Genomic DNA, 18,403 nt, shown 5'->3' on the forward strand with positions numbered 1-18,403 from the left:
TCCTGTTTTTTTCACTGTTTGCTAATATACTTACATGTCTGTTCTTCCTTGATCTATTGTACGGATAGGGATCAAACTTTGAAATTTGTTGTTTCTGCTAGTAATCTTCCATGATGTTGTTCATAGTATAGTGAGTGGGAGAATGTACTATTTAATACAATCAAAGCACAGTTGAGAGTTCAGCTTTGGTAATATATTATTTTTCTGGGATTTATGCTCAATAGATTTGTAATTGGGTTCAATGTCACCAACTGCTCCCATATGTGGTCCTTGAGTACCCTACATCCTGGAGTATGCCTTTACCAGCTCATAATCTGAGTAACTAACAATGCTGAACCAGAATAAAAATATCCAGCAAAGCCAATTATTTGTAATATCTCATACTTGTAGACTAAGCATCCAATCATCTGGAATAATTTGACGATAAATATATGGACAACAAAGCCCAGAAACCTTAAGTCCCAACCCTGAGAAATTGGTAGGCCTCAAACAATTTGCAACACAAATATGACAGTGTAGTGGCTTTGTCACTGGACCAGAGATCCAGAACAATGCCCTGGTTCAAATCCCACCAGGGCAAATAATGAAAGTTAAATTCAATAATAATCTGGAATTAAAAGTCGAATGACGACCATGAAATGATTGATGCAAAACCCATCTGGTTTATTCATGTACTTTAGGGAAGGAAACCTGCCACCGTTACCTGATCTGGCCTACATGCAACTCCAGATCCATTGCAATGTTGTTTACTCTTAAATGCCCTCCGAAATGGCTTAGCAAGCCACTCAGTTAAAGGGCAATTGGGGATGCTACGCAGCCATCGATGACCATAATTCCCATGAATGAATTTTACAAAACACTACAGGTAAGCTTAATGGTTTTAGGAATTAAAAAAAAAAATCGATTTAACTTTTAAATCAGCAAGAAACCAAGATGGATAATAAAAGCTGTTTAAAGAATTATTTTGAATAATTCTACTGGCTGTGTTTGGTTCCGTGTGTGTTTAAAAAATTCAAACCGGATGCTGGTGTCGCTGGCTGGACCATCATTTTTATTGCCCACACCAAATTGCTCTTGAGAAGGTAGTGAACCACACTCTTGAACCGCTGCAGTCCATGTGGTGTAGATACACCCACAGTGCTGTTAGAGAGGATTTTGACCCAGTGACAGTGAAAGAATGTTCGATATTGTTCCAAGTCAGGATGGTGAGTGGCTTGGAGGGGAACTTTCAGATGGAGTGGATGTTGAAGGTAGTGGACGGGGTGCCAATCAAGAAGACTGTTTTTCTCTGGATAGTGTTGAACTTCTTGAGTGTTGATGGAGCTACATTCATCCAAGGGAGGAGTATTCCATTACATTCCTGACTTGTGCCTTATAGGTTGTGGACAGGTTTTGGGGAGTCAGGAGGTGAGTTACTCACTGCAGAATTCCCAGCCACTGACCTGCTCTTGTAGCCACAGTATTTATAACACTGGCCGAGTTCAGTTTCTGGTCAATAGTGTCCCCCAGGAAGTTAATAGTGGGAGATTCAGCGATGGTAAACTATTGGATGTCAAGGGGAGATGTTTTGGATTCTCTCTTGTTGGAGATGATCATTGCCTGGCTGTTGTATGCTGCAAATAGTATTTGCCACTTATCAGATTAAGTCTGTATGCTCTCCAATAAGGGCACGGGCTGATTCTGTATCTGAGGAGTCACAAATAGTACGGAATGTTGCACAGTCATCAGCAAACACTTCTACCTCTGGCCTTATGATGACGGAGTGAAGATCATTGAAGAAGCAACTGAAGATGTTTGGGCCTAGGACACTCCCCTGAGGTAGTAGTGTTGGCCTGGGACTGACTTCCAACAATCACAAAAATCTTTTTGTGCTAGGCATGACTCCAACCAGTGCAAGTTTTCTTCCTAATTTCCATTGACTCCAGTTTTGCTCGGGCTCCTTGATGCTACACTTGTCAAATGTGGCCTTTATGTCAAGGGCAGTCACTCTCACTTCGAGTTCAGATATTTTCTCCATGTTTGAACTAAGGCTTTAATTAAATCAGGAGCTGAGTGACATGGCAGAGCCCAAATTGAGTATCACTGAGCTGGTTGTTTCTGATTAAGTGCTGGTTGATAGTATTGTTGACGGCCCAACCCATCATTTTACTGACGAATGAAAGTAAACTGATTTGATGGTAACTGACTGGGTTAGATATTTCCTGCTTTTTTAAATTAATTCATGGGGTGTGGGCATTGCTAGCCAGGTCAGCATTTATTGCCCATCCTCAATTGCCCTTGAGAAGATGGTGGTAAGCTGCATTATTGAACCATTGCAGTCCCTGTCATGTAGGTACACCCACAATGTGGTTGGGGAATTGAATTTCAGCATTTTGACCAGTGACAGTGAAGGAAGGCAATATTTTTCCAAGTCAGGATGCTGAGTGGCTTGGAGGGGAATTTCCAGGTGGTGGGGTTTCCAGGCATCTGCTGCCCATGTCCTTCTAGATGGTAGTGGTCATTGTCTTGGAAGGTGCTTCTGAGGAGCCTCCTGCAGTGAATCCTTTAGATGGTACAATTGCTGCCATTGTGCGTCGGCAGTGACGAGACTGTTCGTAGATGGGGTGCCAATAAAGCAAGCTGCTTTGTCCTGGATAATGTTGAGCTTCTTGAGTGTTGTTGAAGCTGCACTCATCCAGGCAAGTGGAGAGAATTCCATTACACTCCTGACTTGTGCCCTATAAACGGTGGACTGGCTTTGGGGAGTCAGGGGGTGAATTACTCACCTCAGGATTCCGAGTTTCTGACCTGCTCTTATAATCACAGCATTTATATAGTTAGTCCAGTTCAGTTTTTGGTCAATGATAACTACCAGAATGTGAGAGATTCAGTGATGGTAATACCATTGAATGGCAAGGGACGATGGTTGGATTCTCTCTTGCTGCAGATGATCATTGCCTGGCACTGATGTGGCGTGAATATTATTTGTCACTTCAACCCAAGTCTGGATATTGTCCAGGTCTTGCTGCATTTGAACATGGACTGCTTCGGTACCTGAGTCATTGCGAATGGTGTTGAACAGTGTGCAATCATAGGCAAACATACCCACTTCAGGCCTTATGTTGGAACGAAGGTCAAAGATGAAGCAGCTGATGGTGGTTGAGCCTAGGACACTATCCTGAGGAATCCTGCAGTGATGTCCTGGAACTAAGATGGTTGGCCTCCAACAACCACAACCTTCCTCCTTTATGTCAGGTATGTTGTGCCAGGTATGGGTCCACCAGTGGAGACTTCTTCCCCTGATTCCCATTGTCTCCAATTTTTATAGGGTTCCTCTATACTATACACGGTCAAATGCTGGCTTAATGTTAAGGGCAGTCACTCTCCCCTCACTCTTGAGTTCAGCTTTTTCATCCATGTTTGAACCAAGGATGTAATGGAGTCAGGAGTGAGGGATCTTGGCAGAACACAAACTGTGAGCAAGTTGTTGCTAAACAAGTGCCACTTGATAGCAGTGTTGGTGACCCCTTCCATCACTTTACTGATAATCGAGAATAAACAAATAGGATGGTAATTGGCTGGGTCGGATTTGTCCTGCTTTGTGTGTACAGGACATACCTGAGCAATTTTCCACATTGCTGGGTAGATGCCAGTGTTGCAGCTGTACTGGAAAAGCTTGGCTAAGGGTGCTGCTAGTTATGGAACACAAGTCTTCAGTACATTCTGGAATGTTGTCAGGGTCCATAGACTTTGCAGCATCAAGTATCTTCAGCCATTTCTTGATACCATGTGGAGTGAATTGAACTGGCTGAAGACTGGTACCTTTGATGCTGGGGACCCCAGGAGATGGCTGAGATGGATCATCCACTTGGCACTTTTGGCTCAAGATTGCCGCAAATGCTTTAGCCATGTTCTTTGCACTGATGTGCTGGGCTCCCCATCATTGACGATGGAGATATTTGTGGAGCCTCCTCCTCCTGTTTTCCTGCATACAGAGACATATAAATAGAATGGCAGGGAGTTTATGAATATGTATTGACTGGTACAATTTTAAAGAGTATCCCGGAAGATAAAGACCTAGGGATTTATGTACATAAATCTTTGAAGTGGCAGGATAAATTGGTATGGTTGTTAAAAAATTATGTGAGTTCCTTCGCCGTATTAATATACGAATAGAGTACAAAAGGATGTTATGCAAAACCTTTATAAAACACCAGTTATACTTAAAATGGAATAGTGTTCAATTCTGAACACCAGACTTCAAGAAGGAAGTCAAGGCCTTGGTGAGAGTGCAGAGATTTATAAAACTGATACCAGTGATGAGGGACTTCATTTACGTGGAGAGGCCAGAGGAACTTGGATTGTCTCTTTAAAGCAAAGTCTAAGAAGGGATTTAATTGTGTTCAAAATCATGACAGGCATAAAGACATTGCCGGTCTCAGCTGTCAAAATAAAGTCCTGGACCAAAAGGGATCAATTGCTCTCCAAAGTTAAGAAGATGGTGATACAAGGTTGGCACTATGACAAGTTTGAGCAGATCAGACCTTATCTGCAGCATAGGAGATAACATGAGGATGACATGTTATTGTGAGGGGTTCATGTTATAGTGCACCCCAGGGCCATTGGCTTTTACTACAGGAGCTATACAATACACACCCTGGGCAGATTAGGATGAAGGTACAGGTCCAAAGCTATGTTTGGTGGGCTGGCATCGACAAGGAGATTGAAAGAATGATCAGCTAGTGCTGAGTTGTCAGACCCAGCAGTCATTGCTACCACCAGTATAAATGCATCCATAGGAATGGCCAGGCCAGCCATGGTCACATTTGCACATAGATTTCACTGGACAATTCATGGGACATACGTTCCTCATCCTGGTTGATGACATTTAAAATGGCTAAATGCCCAGCTAACGAAGTCTATCACAGTCAAAGCCACAATCGACAGGTTCCAGCAGATCTTTGCCATTCATGGTATCCCAGGGGTCTTAGTGTTCAACAATGGCGCAGCATTTACAGCTGAGGAGTTCCACCAGCTTGTCAGGTCAAATGGTACATGCCACTTCGGTCAGCCCCTTACCATCCAGCCTCAAATGGCTTGGCAGAGCGAGCTGTACAAACATTGAAAGCTTCCATGAAGAAGCAAGCTCAGAGGCCACTGACTTTATGCTTGGCAAGTTTCTTGTTATCGTATAACACCACGCTGAACGCTACCACTGGGGTTACGCCAGCTGAATTGTCAATGGGGTGCTACCTATGAACCGGTTTGGATTTGGTGTTTGCAGATAAGTTGGGGAGAGTGGAGGCTAGATAAGCCAGCCAGAAAGAACAGCGTGGCTCGAAGAAAGAAGACAGAGCAAAGTCGATGACCTAGTCATGGTTAGAAATTTTGGCACTGGACCAACCTGGGTGTCAGGAAGAATTGTAGAGAGAATGGGATTGGTATCGTACTTGTTAGAAGTACAAGGTCACCATGTGAAAAAACATTTGGATCGTTTGAAGAGGGCTGGACCTTAGCCAGAAGAACAACAGATGTGTCCTGCTGCGAACTCATGTGTTCCAGCTATGGAACCAGGATAACTGCAGCCTGCAGGACTGGAGTCATTGATTTCTGAAGGACCCTATATAGAGTTGCGGGATTCCACAAGTCTAGAAGTCTCTGGACTGACTGATTTAGTGAATGGACTTCCCCTTGGTGTCCCTAATGTGACATGTATGCATATGTATAATGGTGTTTCTTTTTGTTTTTCGATTATAGGTGGAATCAAAAGTTGGGGGGGAAGAGGGGAGTGGAAAGGAGTCTGGTAATGTGGCCCATTTAAGGGGCAATCCTACGTGGGCTACATGATGGGCCAAACCCTATGCAGTGAAGATACCAGAAGCCAGGCCAATTGGGAGCAAGGGCACTAGTCTTGGGACTGGGAGGACTTCAGTTGGAGCCAGGGAGAAGACAATAGACCTGCGTATAGGTGCCGTCAGATTCTTGGTGTGTAAATTAGTTAATAAATCTTTCTCATTGTTTGAATCACATTGCGTCACCTCCAATCTTTTACACTCCCACAACAGAACTTAATGGACAGATTTATGTGATGACTTCCATGGTCATAGACCCAAGGCCATAATGTCATTTTGGGTTATACTTCATCTTCCACTATTGGAGCAGGTGGCATTGTCTATGCTCTGTGCAGATTCAGTTATGTACTGTCCATTGTCTTTACAGAGGGCAAAACCAGGAACCTGTTGTTGGGTCTACGATGGGGCTTTTTCCCCCCATAGAATCCCTACAGTGCAGAAGGAGGCCATTCAGCCCATCAAGTCTGCACGGACCACAATCCCACCCAGGCCCTATACCCATAACCCCACATTTTTAAAAAACCCTGCTAATCCCTTGACACTAGGATCAATTTAGCATGACTGATCAACTTAACGTGCACATCTTTGGACTGTGGGAGGAAACTGGAGCACCCGGAGGAAACCCAGGCAGACACGGGGAAAATATGTTGCATGTTATATGCTGCATGTGTCCCACAATTCCATCCATTTGGATAGTGGGCTGATATCAGCTACATTAATATTAGCTGCAACATCCCAGAACACTTATGACCTAGAATTTATTTTATTTATTCACAAGATATGGGTATCGCTGCCTTGGCCAGCAATTATTGCCCACCCCAAATTGCCATTGAGGTGGTGAGCTGCCTTGTTGAAATGCTACAGTTCATGTAGTGTAGGTACAGCCAGTGTGCTGTTAGGAAAAGTTCCAGAATTTTGACCCAGCAACTGTGAAGGAACAGCAATAGTTCCAAGCCAGCATGGTGTGAGCCTTGAAGAGGAACTTACAAGTGATGGTGTTCCCATGCATCTGCTGCCCTTTTCCTTCTCGGTGGTGGAGGTTTGGAAGGTGCTGTCAAGGAACCTTGCTGAGTTGCTGCAGTGCATCTTGTAGATGGCACACATTGCTGCTATTGTGTATCAGTGGTGGAGGGGATGAATGAATGAATGTTTGAGAGAGTAGCAATCAAGCGGGCTGCTTTGTCCTGGGTGGTGTCAAGCTTCTTGAATGCTGTTGAAGCTGCATTCATCCGGAAAATGGAAAAATTCCATCATACTCCTAACTTGTGCCCTTTAGATGGTGAACAGGCTTTGGAGAGTCAGGAGGCGAGTTACTTGCCAGAGGTTTCCTAGGCTGACCTACTCTTGCAGTCACAGTAGTTATATAGCTAGTTCAGTTCAGTTTTTGGCCAATGGTGACCCCCAGAATGTTGATAGTGGGGGATTCAGCAATGGTAAGGCTATTGGATGTCAAGGGGAGATGATTGGATTCTCTCTTGCTGGAGATGGTTATTGCCCAGCACATGTGGCACGAATGTTAGTTGCCACTTATCAGTTCAAGCCTGAATGTTGTCTATAAGGGCACAGAATGTTTTAGTATCTGAAGAGCCATGAATCTTCCACAAACATCCCTACTTCTGATTTGATGATGGTGCAGCTGAAGACGGTTGAGCTTAGGCCACTAATCTGAGGAACCCCTTAATTGCTCTCCTGGGACTGAGATGATTGACCTTCAGCAACCACAATGATCTTCATTTATGCTCGATGGTAAGGCCAGTCACTCATCTCACTTCTTTTGAGTTCAGCTCTTTTGCCCATGTTTGGACAAGAGCATTGCCTGAAAGAGTAATTGATGTAGATTCACCAAGAACTTTCAAAAGGGAGTTGTATAAATACTTGAGGGGAAGGAAAATGCAAGTGCAATGTGAAGAGCAGGGAAGTTGGGCTAACTGAATAGTTTTTTCAAAGGTCCAGGACAAACACCATGGGCAGAATACTATCAGCCACTAACCTCCGAACCTCCCCTTCTGCTCTGTATGATTCACTCCAGATACTTACTCAAATTTGAGGTAGGGGACACTTCTGCTCTTTTTTCTCCCCTCCCAGACTTTAATAATATATTTTTCCATATCACAAGGAGTCATTTGCAAAATATTCATTCGCCACACCCAACAAGGAAGCTCTCTTGCTGTGAGTAAGAAGTTGGTGAATGCTTGGAATTACGAAAGAACGTATAAAAATTCTTGCGTATAGATAAAGAGAATAGTGTGATCCGAATGGGTAATAAACCACTCAGATTGTTGCCAGAGAAGGCAAAGGTTGATCTTACAATCACTGCACATTTCTCCTTCTTAAGCTGTAACAGGAGCTGGGTCAGTTTTGGTGGCTAACAGATAAAATAGCAGGCCATCAACTACAAAGTAGTGAAGTGAAAAAAAGTGCAAGTGCAATGTGAAGGCGGCAGGTAGCAAATAATGGATTAGCACATTGCACTCTGGGACTTGGGACCAAATCCAGCACAGACCAACACAGTGAAAGTGTTTAATCTAAAGTGCAAGGAAAGCATCTGAAATGAGTTTGAGCAGCGTTCCAATGCCTGATGAATGTGCCAGCTATAGTTCAATGGGTAGGATTCTCTCCTGCGAGTCAAGACATAGGTTCAAGTCCAACTCCAGAGACTGGAGCATATTTATCTCTCAACTAACATGACTAAAATAGATTATGTTGAATACAAATTGACTCCTATTTCCTAATCATAAATGGTGGCTACAGTTCATTTGCTACTAAGCATTTTGGTACATCCTTAGGTTGTGAAAGGTGTTATGTGTAATCTTTTTTTCCCATTAATTTTGCGTCCTTGCTGAGAGAGCTAACAGGATGAATTTGGGATAAAGGTACCATCTATTTCTAGCACATTGTTCTGGAACTGACCTGGAGTTTCTTGCTGTCAACAGTGACTTCTTCCTGAAATTGCCTCTCGAAGAGTTTATTGCAACAATGAGAGAAGGTGGTATATGAATCTGCACAGTCTAATAAATATGATGAGCATTATTGACCCGATGGTCATCTCACCCATCTTCCCACCGTATATTCCCTTCCCAAACATCAACCTGCTGTCTTTATTAAATGCAAACATTTGAGAGCTTCAAAGTTCCCAGTGAACCCACAGTTGAGTATTGTTCTGGAGGCTGCATCAGTCAGCATCAGAGTTTGGTCAATATAATATGATAAATTAATCAAGATGATCACTTCAATGACCTAACAGTTCCAGATTTGATTTTGATTTAAGGTGTGCAGACTTAACTGGAGAAAATTTGAGCCATGTTCAGATATGCTGGTACCCCTGTAGAGCACCTATGTGGGTCATCTGAATCATTGTGACGAGCTGGGTAGATATTTCAAAGTCACATATTGGCTGCATTTTTACTGTACAATTAACAAGCTTGAAGTGAGGTTCACATTTGATGCTATCCTCTGGTGCACCAGCACAAGTTATGCAGACAATGATGGGTATGTCAATTAGAACATCAGAACGAGCTGTATTCTCCAATTGAAATGCAGAACTCTGATTCTCACTCTCCCATCAAGGAGGTGTATGGAAAGAGCTGGCATGAGAACATAAACAATTAAAAGAAAGTCACATTCACTTAGAAACCAAGATTTTATTTATTCATAGAGAACATTTTAATGTATTACATTGAAGATGTAAATGTAATAACTTTGAAGCTATAAAATCATTCTATCTTCTCCAATATATAGAAAAAAAATGAAAGAAAAATATTAGATAAGCCATGTTTAAACTTAAAGTCTAAATTCAGGTTTAGAGTTTATAAAGAGGAGCGTCTAAAGTCGAAGCAGGTTTTTGAATACATGCCCAGTATCACTTTAAACTTTCTTTCATAAACAATGCAGGACAGTCTGATATTTGGTCAGATTTCAAATAATCCAGTTAAGTTTGGGACTACTCCAAGGATGGTACATTTAGTAACAATCCATCACAAACAGTTGTGCAAAATACTTTGAAATAGTGTATTCTCAGCTCAATGTGCTAAGCTGCAGTTTGCTTCACAAATATACAAAATGATACAGAATGATTTGACAGGTAACAGTCCCAAAAAGGCGGCTACAAGGACAAAGAACAGGATAGTTGCTGATCAAGTCATTCAGTTGCAACAAGATCCACTGGTCTGTAACTGACACAAATTAAAAATATATTGGCATGTCTCAGATCCTGAACAACTTCTGTGGCAGTATTTGATTTTTTATGTGACACATTAACATCAGAGTGCATTTGTTATATCCAGCACCTTCTATTTTCCCTTTGTAATTAATCCATTCAACTTTCCACCACAGTCTAAGGACAATCTTTCTCCCTTGACTGCAATCTTCTTCTGATGAACCAATTAGACAAGAGGCTGCAAGGAATTCTGTCTCTCAGGTAAGAGTGGGTGGAACAACCTAGCTGTATCACAGGTGCACAACTCAAGCCTATCCTGTATACCTGGAATAGTTTCAATTCATTGCAAATTACAGGAGTAACATGCTCATTAACACACACCATTTCACCTGTTCGGCCTCCTCGAGCACATAAAAAATACTCAACTGGTATGAACCAGTTGGATAGAGGATATCTCCCACGAACAGTGCAATAGAGTGACTTCCTCATTCACATTTTGCTGAAAATTCTTCCGAAGGAAAGTATGCAGCTGTGGGAGTGGCACAGAGCCCAAGCAGTAACAGTTTGAATTTGTCCACCTCCAAGCTCGTTTGAGTAAGAAAAATGACTCAAACTAACAACATCCAAAGCATAATTCACCAACACAATACACTTTGTCAATCAGGAAGAGAGCTAAAGATAATTAAAGAGAGAGAGTGAGTCGAGGCTTAATTAGACAAGGAATCAGCGTCCACTGCTCTAGGAAATGGCACATTAATATTAAATTTAATGCAAGAAAATGCGACACTTTGGCAGTACCAGCTATACTGGCAACAAAAAAAAAGAGTTCCTCTGTGGGAAAGCTTTCCATACAGGATACCATACTTATTAGAATTCTTAGGTTGTCAAGAGCTTGGATGACTGCGCACTGTTTAGATTTTGCTCATAACACTCATATGATTCCAATATTTATGTTTTACAAGCATGTTTTTGTTTTATTATTCCCATTACCTTCAGAGGTTTATCTAGCCCCAAGTAGCATGTTTCCATTCTCCTTTCAGCTTGTGATTGACATGTTGATTACTGATGGAAATTAAAATTAATATCAGTGTCACTGAGGTCCGCCCCCAAGTCACCACATCTGTAGTAAACATCTTTTTAAAATCATTCAGTGGTGCACTCTTCAGTTAGGAGACTAGCAGATAGTTAGAAAAGGCTTTGTTCAAATGCCGCAATTTTCAATTAGATGGCAGATTCCAGCCACAGTACAACTGGAAAATTCAATGAGCCACCCACCACAAGCGGTGGCTCATTCTTCATTTCAACTTTCGTACAGCCCCCAGATCACTAACTGCTTTAGTTTGTATATTGGAGCATATTCTGGTTCACCATTTTGTATGTGATATTATAAAAATATCTACGCTGTTTGCCCTAAAGGAAACTTTAAGTGCTAAGATGCCACCTCTTTGCAGAATGGATGCATTCCATTTAAAGAGAGAATCATTTCTAGATTAACTTTATAAGATAAAAGCAGAAAATGTTGGAAATACTCAGCAGCAGGTGCAGCAGCATTTGGGGAGAAATAACACAAATTAACATTTCAGGCTTGTGGCATTTCACTCGGGTTCTGATACAAGACCACAAAGCTGGATCGCCGGAATTCACCCGCCACAGAATCAGAGCAGGCGAGGGGCGGACAACGGAAGTATGCGTTGACCTCGGGTGGGAATTTCCGGTCTCGCTCGAGCAAGGCTGTAAATTCCCATCCATGGACTGTGCTTTTCTCTCCAGTGATGCCGTCTGACCTGTTTTTATTTCGGATTTTCAGCATCTGCAGTATTTTGCTTTTGTATAGGAGTTTCTTAAATAGCAGGCACCAATTTTATAAATAAATAAATTTTGTCCAAATTTCATTGCAATAGGGAACAATCTCTCACGCCCCCATGAAAAAAAAATGATCTTGGCAGTCAACATCTAACATGTTGCTCCTTTAACTTGCCTGTTAAACATCAGGATGCCAGAGCACTGGATTCTCAGGCAACATTCGCTTTTTATTAGATTCCAGTTGAGATTTTTTCAGAGACGGGGAAAGCTGTGCTGTAAATGTAATGCAATCTGTTATTCCCCACAATTTCTAAATGCAAATGTAAAAGTGGTGCATTCATCGCTTCTATTCCTACAAATAAAAAGCAATTAATCTCTCAGCTTCAATGGCAGCATCTAGAGGTCTCCAATAACATACAAGTACACAGTGATTTTAAAAATTGCCAGTTCAAAATACTGCTCCAGGAAACAGTATGCCTACAAGCAGATTAAAGATATTACTGCACAACTGAGGGCTTTAACTAGAAACAGAGGTGGTTATATAGCCTCTAGGTGGCAGTAACCATTTGCCTCATTCTGCTCTTCGTGAATCAGTCTCCATATTCTCAGTTTAGTAGGTAGGGTAGCTTCGAGCTATCACTTACTGTCTGCCATTTAGAAAAGGCTGAGAATGAAGGGCAAACTATACAACAGGACTATACACACGAACTATACACACACGAAGTGTTGCAAACAAAATTACACAGAACGGCAAAAACAGGTGTAATGGCATTTTTGTGGATAGATTTATGAGAACCAGCAATGTTTGTTTGGGTGAAGTTTTAGCCAGAAAATCCAGAAGGATTGACAGCCATTTCAACAGATAGGCAGACGAATGTCAAGAGTTACACCCAATGTGTCCAAACTTAAAATTCAGGCAGACATTGCAGGAAACAAATTGGTCACTATGACGTAAAAATAAATATATCTTTTAATCTTCAGCTTTACCATCAGTTACCAAAATTACCTGGTGATAAAGCTTGAGATTCAGTATCGACAAATTTGGAAGTTGGATACTATCAGCAGGCACTATAGACGGTATGGTTTTCACCAGTATTATGAGGGGTTAATTAAAACAGCCTGAATTCACTCTTTGCAGCCTTCACCCAGGACCAGTTCAACTGTTTAGCACCTGGGATCCTCTGTTATGATTTTGCTACTAGTCATTAAAGGCTCATTGCAATTTCTCTCAGAAAAACAGATCCCAGAGAAGTTCTGATTGGCACTTTCTAACATTCCTCATCACTGAATATTTAGCAGCAGCCCCAGTACAGTTGTCACATTCAATATTTCCCTAAACCTGCCTCATATGCCCGAGTAAATAAAAAATATATACTTATCATCTTACTTCATAAATGGTGCAATATAAAACAATGAATAGTGCAACATAAAACAAAGTTTATCTGCAAAAATTTACAGTTGAGTCATGAATGAAATGAAATTGACCTAAATCAGGTTTGTCCCTCTACTGCACTGAAGCAGCTGAGTTTTAAAATGGAACCTTTCCTAAAAGTGCTGGCTGTAAAGTGATTTGTAACATGGTGTATTAACCAAATAACCTCATCAGCTCTCAAATTACGACTTTCAGTACTTTATCCTGTTAAGAAATTGTGGAATATCAAGAAAGAAAGTTACACTTAATTGATTCTGCATAGTATTTAAATGTACAGCAAAATAAAGCAGAGTCAGGAAAAATATTCTGCAAACAATGTAATTATTCTAACCTTTTTTATAAATGTCAACTATGCCAAAACTTCAAAGTAACTTTTCATTGTTTGAACTTAATCCCCTTCCTGCTAGTTGATGCCTGATATTGTCACTTTGATGTTTCAAAAACAGTGCAGCTTCACAAATATCTCCCTCGCCCAAACAACTTCACCCGCCCTCCCCAACACCCTCAAGTTCCAAGCAATTCTAATAAAGAAATAACCCAGCTGACTTGAATTCTTCCTCCCTCTCTTTATATTTACAGAAGGATAGTGGTTGGCAGTTCCAAATTTGAGGAAAGAATGAGTGCATGTGTGACCTCTCAGATCAAACTATTCTGCAGTAAACCCACAACATGCACAATTACCAGCACATCTTATGGCCCTGATGACATTACCTTATGAATTAAAACTGCTGGGAGGCAGCTAGGAATCAGGCAAAGCCTTTCACTCCATTGAGAACATCATGATGCAGAGTATATTTTTTTGCCAACATCTTAGTGAAGCATTTAGGGAGATTTTTGACTTTTTTTTAAAAATCAGTGTAAATGTAAGTTCTGGCTGTTGGTCTGTGTAAAGTAGCCCCCAAAGCTAACCATTCCTGCCAATATGAGCCTGGTCCCCCATTGTAGGGCATGATTTACAACACAATATCAGTGCCCAAAAACAAGTAATTTTGAAGCGCTAACAGGTAAGAAAGGGAAGCCTTTAAATGAGCAAGTAGTACATCTACTTTTAGTAGACTCAGCAATATGTGGTAATACAGTCCCTTTTAACAACTTGTGACCTGCACATTTTGTTTTGGTCAAGGCTCTTACTCAAATCACCTGTTCGATCAGAAGCCACTATTTGGAGGCTTTGAATTGGAATGTTTCTTTAAAATTCAATAGGATGAAGTCACTTCATTTTATGTGGAGTTCACTCTCCATTCACAGTGTTACACCGTTATACATACAAATCCCAGGATTTGAGGTCTGCTTCCTTCTGGTATCTGCTGGCTGAGACCAATGTTCCACGGGCTACACATGGCATTTTCCTCTCTCCAATTTTTAACCGTTTCCGTTAAATAAAATATTGGAGGGCAGGAAACATAGTTTCAACATTTTGGTCACCAGAACTTTTCCACAGAATATTTTCAAAATTGATTAGCAAAAATAAACCAATAAATAAATCTTGCTTCACATTGTGCTGGTGCAGTATTTATCTACTGATCACAGTTACAAACGTAGCACTTCATCATGGGCTAGACTAGTACTACTATAGTCACATACCAGTATAGTTCCAGCTCATGGGACTGGCTTGAGCTAAATCAACCTATGCTGCAAGCCTCTGGTGAATTTTCCCCAGATTCTAGTATAGCCAGGAAATGCTTTACATGAGGGATTGGCAAAACATTGAACTAACAGGGCAGCCCACCATTACCTTCAGGAAGTTTGCGGCCTGTTCAGAAGTGGAAAGCCCCAATATCTTGGTCACACACCAGATCAAACCTGTTCAGATGGCCCTAAGAATGGGAATATGACAGAGTGGAGGAAATTAAGAGGGACAGACCAGAGAGGAAGAGTGGCAAGATCTTTGCACATCTGTAGCCAGTCAGGACATTTTAGAAACATGAAGCTTATGTAGAAATACTCAGTCATGTTAATCAGATGTTTGTGCAGCACTGCATCATGCTCTGGGGCGATTTTGGAAGTCCAGGTATGAGAGTGTGCAACGTGACCCACTAATCTTCATATCTTCCAGTTAAAATGCACCAGCATTTGATTTAGCAAAAATGTTAAGTATCTTAGGTTTATGTTAGAGAAAATAGATCTAATGTACCCAAACGGCCCTTACCATCCTCTCCCAGAATTAACTGAACAGCTCTTTCTGCCATTCATTCACCAATTTGTCTCTCCACTAAATGGACTCAGTTCTTTCTTTGGGATGGAGGTACGAGATGCTCTGGTAATTCACCAGGCAAATCATATCCTTCGAGTTTTATCTTAATCAGGTGACAGGCCAAAGCAAATTCCTCATCATCCAGCATTCCATCCCGATCGTTGTCAGCCAGTTTCCAGATCTTCCCCAAGACAGTGTTTGGCAATTTAGACTTGACCATTTCTTTCTTTGCATTGTTCCCGCTGATTTTGCCATTAATTGGTGAGAGCATGTAGAAAATTTCATCATACTTTGACTTCTCCCTTGCCACAATCCACTCACTCTCATCTATTCCTGCGCCGGCACCCTCACCATACCCTTCATTAAAGGGCCCGTTAAGGTTGCCATCAAATGCCCCGCCCGTCACAGCCTGTGCTGGCTTGCTCGCCTCTTCTTGCCGGATCAGGTTCATCAGTTCAGCAATGTGATTGGCCAACATCTCATCCACTGCCTCCAGCAGCTTGGGTTTCAGAGTATGAAACTTGCTGAAGTCACAGGACTGCAGCATTTCCTGCCAAAGCAAAAAAAAATTAAACATTAAATAGCGGCAAAATCGAGTCAGTCCTGGCCACTAGTCCTTTCATATTCTGATCGAGGAACTACAAAACTTGTCCAGTTGCCAAATCACCAAGTATCATCTACTCAATCTGAATATTTTTCAATATTACAGAGTAACACAACATGGAGGGTTTGTTCTGCTGTTAGATTAGTTGCATTTAAGCAAAAGTTCGATAAACAAAGAGGAGAAACTTATGCCGGTAGGATTAGAAGAATGGGAAGAGGTTCATGTGCAGCATGAATGCCAATCTTCCATCCATACTAATATATCATCCCAACATCATAAGCTCTTACCTTTAAGTGAATTACTGAATTAGGCAGCAGAAGACATTCTGATGATTCATAATAGGTTTGTGATACAACAGCTCAGCACAAACACTACTCTTCCCTTCTCGAACCTCTCATTGGCCAGGAGCCTCCCCCACTGGGAAGAAACCCAGCTCTTAAATACAAGCTTCAATGAGCATCACCTGCTCTCAATTCACCGTGAAGCTAGCCTTGATTTACCCTTTCCAACATTGACAACATCATGTGATAACCTTTTTATGTGGCACCTTATTGAATGCCTTTTGGAAATTCAAATACTGGTTTTCCTGCTTGTTACATCCTTAAAGAACTCAAAATAAATTTGTCAAACACCATTTCTCTTTCACAAAACCACGTTAATCCTGCCTGACTGCTATGATTTGCTAAATATCCTGCTGCTACCTCATTAATAATGAATTCTAACATTTTCCCAATGACAGATGTTTAAGTCGCGTATATTTCCTGCAATCTGTTTCCCTCTTTTTTTTTTGAACAGTTGTGTTACATGTGCAGTTTTCCAATCCATTGGCACCTTTCCAGAACCTCGGGACTAGATTACAACCAATGCATCCACTATCTCTGCAGCATGACCCGAGGATACAGGCCACATTTTAGCCCTATTAGTTTTCCTAGCATTTTTTCATTGTCATTATTTCAAGTGCCTCCCTCCCTTTTACCCTTTGATTTTGTACTGTTCTTGGGATGCTTGGAGGAACCGTAAACCAAAATAACTGAATTTGTCAAAAGACACCCAAATGAAAAAGTTACCAATGAAATTTCACTTTTTGTCATTTTTACTTTAACACAAATAAGAACCAACAGAACTTAAACATGAATTAACAGACAAATGATTCTTCAAATAAAAGGTTAAATTTCATGGCCTGGGGAAGATGCTCTTTCGGAGAGTCAATGCAGACTTGATAGACCGAATGGATTCCCTCTGCACCTTAGGGGTTCTATTCTGTGGAATACCCCAGTTCACGATTTGGTCATTTCTGGGAATACACCCAGCCCTTTATTGTCTCTGAGCTAATCATACAGCTTTCCAGGTATGAGACCTTATAGGCCAGCTTGCACAGTCCCTCGAGGAGTTCCTGTCCTTACTGCCAACCAGAAAAACTGAACTCAGTGATTTCTTCTTCTTCAATTTCTCTTTGTCTCTGACTGCCTTCACTTTGTATCAGCGAATGTGCGCTGATCACCTCTGCTTGGAACTCTCTTTTTGCGTCTGTAAACCACACAGCTTTTGGTCTCAACTTCCTTTCTGCTGGTACTGCTTCCAGGTCAACAATTGCCAGGTCACATGGACCAGTACTTATTATCCACGGAAATTAAAACTGATCCCTTTACAATTGACGCAAACTCATAAAAAAATAATCTGAAAGGTGATTTTATTGAAATATATAAAATTCATACAGGGCTTTACCGAGTAGGTACAAGGAGGATGGTTTCCCTGGCTGGAGAGTCTAGAATCAAGTGGGAGCGATCACAGTCTCAGAATAAGGGGTCAATCATTTAGGACCGAGACGAGGAGAAATGACAAATATTTGGAATGCTCCATCTCAGAGAGCTGTGAATGCTTGGGAGTATGTTCAATGCTTGGGAGTATGTTCAGTGCTTGGGAGTATGTTCAGTGCTTGGGAGTATGTTCAGTGCTTGGGAGTATGTTCAGTGCTTGGGAGTATGTTCAGTGCTTGGGAGTATGTTCAGTGCTTGGGAGTATGTTCAGTGCTTGGGAGTATGTTCAGTGCTTGGGAGTATGTTCAGTGCTTGGGAGTATGTTCAGTGCTTGGGAGTATGTTCAGTGCTTGGGAGTATGTTCAGTGCTTGGGAGTATGTTCAGTGCTTGGGAGTATGTTCAGTGCTTGGGAGTATGTTCAGTGCTTGGGAGTATGTTCAGTGCTTGGGAGTATGTTCAATGCTTGGGAGTATGTTCAATGCTTGGGAGTATGTTCAATGCTTGGGAGTATGTTCAATGCTTGGGAGTATGTTCAATGCTTGGGAGTATGTTCAATGCTTGGGAGTATGTTCAATGCTTGGGAGTATGTTCAATGCTTGGGAGTATGTTCAATGCTTGGGAGTAT

General features: G+C 41.5%; 1 protein-coding gene across 1 annotated transcript in view; it reads right to left on the reverse strand.

The window, feature by feature from the left end:
- Positions 1–13,408: 13,408 nt before the first annotated feature.
- Positions 13,409–18,403, reverse strand: part of LOC144507023 (EH domain-containing protein 1-like) — a 75,109-nt gene continuing 70,114 nt past the window's right edge. The window contains exon 6 of the mRNA XM_078233573.1: positions 13,409–15,966. Coding sequence (XP_078089699.1) covers positions 15,445–15,966 — 522 coding nt within the window. The 3' untranslated portion in view covers positions 13,409–15,444. The remainder of the gene's footprint in view (positions 15,967–18,403) is intronic.

Source organism: Mustelus asterias, chromosome 18, assembly GCF_964213995.1.
Source record: "Mustelus asterias chromosome 18, sMusAst1.hap1.1, whole genome shotgun sequence".
Lineage (NCBI taxonomy): Eukaryota > Metazoa > Chordata > Chondrichthyes > Carcharhiniformes > Triakidae > Mustelus > Mustelus asterias.